The sequence below is a fragment of the Lactuca virosa genome, chromosome 5 (genome assembly GCF_052849685.1).
Source record: "Lactuca virosa cultivar CGN04683 chromosome 5, Lactuca_virosa_CGN04683_v6, whole genome shotgun sequence".
Classification (NCBI taxonomy): domain Eukaryota; kingdom Viridiplantae; phylum Streptophyta; class Magnoliopsida; order Asterales; family Asteraceae; genus Lactuca; species Lactuca virosa.
The window spans coordinates 234178163-234184276 of record NC_136430.1 but is presented as its reverse complement, the minus strand read 5'-3'; the positions used below and the strand labels follow the sequence as shown (position 1 = coordinate 234184276).

Sequence of the window (6114 nt, the reverse complement as noted above, 5' to 3'; positions counted from 1 at the left end):
GATATACAATGATGTATATATATTGATGCTACAGCTAATTATGAGATAAATAAGGAAGACTAATAACAAGAATTGACTAGATACAAAACATATGTGGCGTGAGAGGATTCTAGATAAATTGCAAGATGTGCTCATCTCTTAACAACATGATGGAAAAACTAAACTAGTTAATTAGAAAGCTAATATTTTTAACACAAGTTATTGACCGGGTTCACTAAGTTACTTGAAAAACAATCAATCAATCAAGAGTTTCGTTTGTGTTTTGTTAAGAATATATATTAATTGATATGAATTCTCGTACCATGTGTCTAGACCATCTACATCTTCGTTTTCGCACAATGTCAAGATAAAATACATACAAATTGAAGAGCATTTGTTAAAATTATGTTGGTACTAATTACCATTTTGTTTTCTAATTATTTTTATAATTCAAAACTTTTGTATGAATTGCTAATGTGATTTCATCATAATTGATTAACATATTCTTTTATAAATATTTTTGTTGAGGTACATAGTATTAACTAAGTTTGGATGAAAATTTTAACAAGTTTTAAAGTTGGATGAAGTATTTTGACAATTTCTTAAAGTAGAAAGGGTTTATTTGTACAAAACTTTACGTGCAGTGCCGGGAGTAAAGATTTCAATGCTCTTCCCCACATGATTTCATTTCCACTGCCTTCAATCCCAATTCCCCCTTCCCCTTTTCACAACCCGACTTCTTCTTTTCTCTATTTTAACTTCCATGAGTGCTACTTTACTCATCCACCAAGCAAAGAAGAAAACCCAATGATTCAACTCCCAAAATCCTCCATTGATTAATGTGCTCTTGCTTCCACACCACATTACCTATCTGCTCCTTTTCACATCCCTCAAAAACCCCAATCTTTACCAAAAATGGTGAAGAACCCATCGCATCAAGACATCGATTCATCAACTTACATGACCATTTTGAAAAAGTTTAAGCCGTTTAAACTGTTCGAACCCTCGTTGGGGATATTGGGTTTTTTATTCATTACAGTTTGTATTGTTTTTGGGTTTTTTAACTTGGATTACAGAAGTGTTGTTACAGGGGGTGTGTTTCGATTTTCGAATGGGATAGAGAGGTTGAAGTGGTTGAAGTTTGGAAGCAACAGTGAAGTTTATAGTACAAAAAAGATTGATTTTTTGAGTGTAGATGGAGATGGATGTGACGTGTTTGAAGGTGATTGGTTGTGGGATGAGAAGTATCCATTGTATCAATCTACAGATTGCAGGTTTTTAGATGGAGGGTTTAGGTGTTCCGAAAATGGACGACCGGATTTACTCTACACCAAATGGCGTTGGCAACCTAAAGATTGCAACTTGCCCAGGTTCTTAAACAATCCCACAAATTTTATTTTTTTATTATTTATTTTTCTATAATTGTTATGCATATTTTCTTTTGGAAACTTTATATACTTGACTTGAATTGGGCAAAGTTTCTGTTATGAAATTGGGAATTGTATCCTTTCCCAAAATTTCAATTCAAATAATTGGAGGGCAAGAAATCTTGATACACCTATTATGCATTTATGCTATTTCCGAAAGTGTTAATCCCTTTAACTTATTGGAAATTGTTTAATGTTTTTCCAAATTTTAATTTAATAATTGGAGGACAAATTTCTGTTGTGCAATTGGGAATTTTAATTTCGTGGGAAAGACCCTTGATTTTGTAACCTAGGAAGGGAAGGGGCATGATTGGGAGAATAGTCATGTTATAGCCAAATTTGCGCATTTGATTCGCAAGAAAATTCACACCTCATCAAAGATATACAAACATTTGATATTTTCCGCATTAGAGACATTTTCAGTGTCAGCTGTCAATAAATGGGTCGGGTTCTAGTGTCAAAAAAACCAAAACCAAATAACCCGCCCAAACCCAATGATTTTTGGGTTATTCGGTTTTTGGGTTGTTTTATTTGGGTTAACCGAATGAAAATACCTTATTTGTTTGTTTTAGGTTAATTTCTCATGAATTTGGGTAAACCGAATGACACCTAATTTTGTTACATTTTATACGTTACCTTTTATGTGTTCTTTATACGACAAATTGCAAAAAGTCACTATATTATCATAATATTTCGATTTTGACACCGAGTTATTTTTTCTTCAATTTTGTCATTACATTTATAATTTTGTTGCAATGTCAACCAATTAACCGATTTTGTTGCAAGGTCAACAATTATCCGATTTTGAGACGAGTTTTTTTTTTTTTTTTTCACTATTACAACAAATATTTTGTTTTGTTAATGTTGTAAAGTTTGATGGAACAACCAATAGCATTACTGCATACAATATAATCCCATGTATTAACTTTTATGTTTTCTCTATTATGTAAAAATTGAACCAAAACCTACAAACCTTTGTTATTATGAAAATATATGTGAAGTTTTATTCGTTTTAATTGGTAATTTGGTTTGGCTATGAGTGAAACGAATCTTACTTTTCTTACTTTATTTGAATTAAAAAATTAGGTTTAATGGGACACGAATGTTGGAAAGCATTAGGAACAAGCGAACAGTCTTTGTTGGAGATTCAATAGGCCGAAATCAATGGGAGTCTCTTCTTTGCATGTTATCATCTACAATTACTTCTAACAAAGAAAAAGATAACGATTCAATATACGAAGTAAATGGAAATCCAATCACTAAACATAAAGGTTTCTTGGTGTTCAAGTTTCGCGATTACAATTGTACAATTGAGTACTACAGAGCTCCTTTTCTTGTGCTTCAAAGTCGACCACCTCCCAATTCACCATTAGACATAAGAACTACACTTAAATTGGATCAAATGGATTGGAGTTCAGCTAAATGGCGAGATGCTGATGTTCTTGTTTTTAATACAGGACATTGGTGGAATAATGAGAAGACCATAAAGGGGTATGTATGTAATATGCTATTTATTTTGTATTTTTGTTTCGTTCTTATCAAATATATATTATCTTCGTTGACCTCAAAAGTCAAATGGTATCTCGTTTTCCTTCTAAAGGAAAGAGTTCATTTTTTTTGTCTTTAGATTTTGATGTGTGTTAAGGTCAAACGTATAGGTTTCTAAATTCATAACTGGTGTTTCTGTTTTCGAATTTAAGACCATTTTTTTTTTCAAAATATATTTCTTGCTATTTTGTTTGTTTAATAAAGTTGCCAATTTTTTCTAAGTTTGTGAATCTTGATGAGAATTTTGAAGTCTGTGTTGACTTCAAAAGTCAAACGATTTCATCCTTTTTCTTCTAACTGAGGTTCATTAATCTTTTGTTTAGATTTAATGTCACTTGTCTTTATCATATACTCCATTTGTCTAAAAACAGGGTATGTTTGACTTTTAAAGGTCAAATCTACGACTTTTTTAAGTTCACAATTTATGATTCTGAATACAAATTTAGCACCAATATTTTCAGAATATGTTTCTAACTGTTTTATTTGTTTAACAAAGTTACCCACCTTTCTTATGTTTTTGATTCTTAGTGAAAGTTTTGAAGTCTTTAATTATCTTAATTGACCTTAAATATCTCCTAAAATTCTCTTTGTTATAATCAGAGGTTGTTATTTTCAAGAAGGAGAAAAGGTCAATATGGAGATGAAAGTAGAAACTGCATACAAAAAGGCATTAGAAACAGTCATAGCTTGGGTGGATAAAGAAGTAAATAAAACAAAAACACAGGTGTTTTTTCGTACATATGCTCCTGTACATTTCAGGTTTGTTTTTTTTTTTTTTTTTAAATCTGTTTTTCCTTCTTTCTATTACAACATGATGCTTCCATTATTTTCTTATTAAGGCATTGTACTTTGAAAATCTACTGAAGAATAGAATTATACTTTCATTTTTAATATTGTTCTTATTAAGAAATTGTGCTTTGAAAATTATTTTAAATTATGACATTGTACTTTCAAAATTTTTATTGGGAAATTGTACTTTTAAAAAATCTACACAAAATGTAACTGTAAAAATGCTTTGTTTTTGGATCACATTACTATAATCGCACAAAAATTTCAAAGTACAATGTTGTAATATGAAAGAGTTAAAGGTAGGATGCCATGATAAACAAATCAATGTAAATAGATTGATATTTATTGCATTTAGATTTTTCTAACAAGAAACAATAATCATTTCTACATAGGTGGTAAATACCAAATGGCAACATATTTTCATTTATTTGTGTATTATAGCATCCCATTTTTATTTCCTTCTCTTAAAGCACTATTCATTCAAAATTATTTAAGAGTAAATTACGCGAATGGTCCCTATGGTTTAGGGTAATTTGCACGTTTGGTCCCTAACTTATTTTTTTAACTCGGAAGGTCCCTACTGTTTGTTTTTGTCATGCGTTTGGTCCCTGTCTTACTTAAAAAGACTATTTTGCCCTTGATTTTTTAATTTATTTAAATAAATAGACCCCTAACCACACCCCCTCACCTTACCTTACATATCCCACCATTTTTCCCTATTTAAATAATAGTTTTTTTAGGTAACACAGGGACCAAGCGCATAACAAAAACAAATAGTAGGGACCGATCGCGTAACAAAAACAAACAGTAGGGACCGATCGCGTAACAAAAACAAACAGTAGGGACCTTCCGAGTTAAAAAAATAAGTTAGGGAGCAAGCGCGCAAATTACCCCAAATCATAGGGACCATTCGTGTAATTTACTCTTTTTTTAATTAAAGCACTGTACTTTAAAAAAAAAATCATAGCATTGTACTTTCAATCTCATCTACTAGGAAAGTACACTTTGAAAAATCTACCCATAAACAAAGTAATAAAAAGTACATTGCTATTTCTTCTTAAACTTTTTCTAATAAGAAACAATAATCATTTTTACAGACGTGGCAACTGGCGGTCCGGCGGAAATTGCCACCAAGAAACACTACCAAATCTCGGTTCCTCACCGGAGCAACCATCAACCACCTCGCCACAATACCATATTTTCAAAGACATAATTTCAAATAGCTCAAAAAATTCATCAATGAATGTACTCAACACCACCATTATGTCAGCAAGGAGAAAAGATGGCCACCCTTCATTGTACTATCTTGGCCCAATGATGAGTCCGGCGGCGGTTCACCGCCAGGACTGCAGCCACTGGTGTCTTCCCGGAGTTCCCGATGCATGGAATGAGATACTTTACGCATTTGTATTGAAACAGGCGGCAGTTTCTGGTTGATATTGGTTTTCCGGCGATCGGAAGGAGGTGGAGTGGAGTGTATATATGGTTTCTGATTACTACACCAACGCCTTTTGAAGGTGGTGGTGTTTGGAGTTTTGACATGGTGATGAAGAGATGCTTCAAATTGGGGACATAAAGTATTTGTAAATGTAGGTTGAGTTTAAATTTTAAAATTATTAGTTTTGGAACTTATTTAACTTGGAAGTGAAATTATAGAAATGGTAAAAAGGCCTTTAATCGGGATTTATTTGATTTACGTTATATATTTAAAAATAAATATATTTTTTTAGTAAATTATTTCCTAAGACCATTCATGTCGGTGCGTAACCTCACATAGCTTTTGTAATTATCTGAGGTCATCATCAATATATTGAACTTTTTTTTAAGAATTTAATGATTTGTTACACAATATTTTGGTTTTGGTGGTTTTATACCGGTTGAATTTTACATTCCATTAGGATCTTATTTTTAATCATTTTGTTTTTAATTTTGTTTAATTCATGATTTTATAGATAATATTTATCCATAAAACTAGATTCGTTTGTATAAAATTATATTTCGTTGAGACAAGACTTTTTTGCTATAAAAGAAGACAACCTATTCTTTATTATTCACAACTACCAATTGAAACTATTTTTTAATTTCTTTTACAATTTCATCAACATCCTTATCTTTTTCTACTTTGGGTTCAATAATTAACCAAATGATAGTAATTCTACATTTCAATTATATAAGGAATCGAAATATTTGGAAGCATAACAATCATATGCTAAAAGTTCAAGACGATTTGGACAAAGTTGAAGATATATAAAAAGAAATAGTGAAACAGGATTGTAGGAGGGCCTGCAAGATTTTGGAAACTTAAAAATGTAAACGATATAATATATTCATGCATTATATTTACTGTTGTAAAAATTCCGGATTTGGTCCT

General features: G+C 31.4%; 1 protein-coding gene across 1 annotated transcript; it reads left to right on the top strand.

Annotated features, from left to right (window-relative positions):
- Positions 1 to 663: 663 nt before the first annotated feature.
- Positions 664 to 5435, top strand: TBL11 (TRICHOME BIREFRINGENCE-LIKE 11). The gene is made up of 4 exons (XM_079051990.1): positions 664 to 1349; positions 2493 to 2897; positions 3555 to 3713; positions 4841 to 5435. The coding sequence occupies exons 1-4, from the start codon at positions 895 to 897 to the stop codon at positions 5178 to 5180; spliced, it is 1359 nt and encodes a 452-aa protein (XP_078908116.1). The 5' UTR covers positions 664 to 894; the 3' UTR covers positions 5181 to 5435.
- The last annotated feature ends 679 nt before the right edge of the window (positions 5436 to 6114 follow it).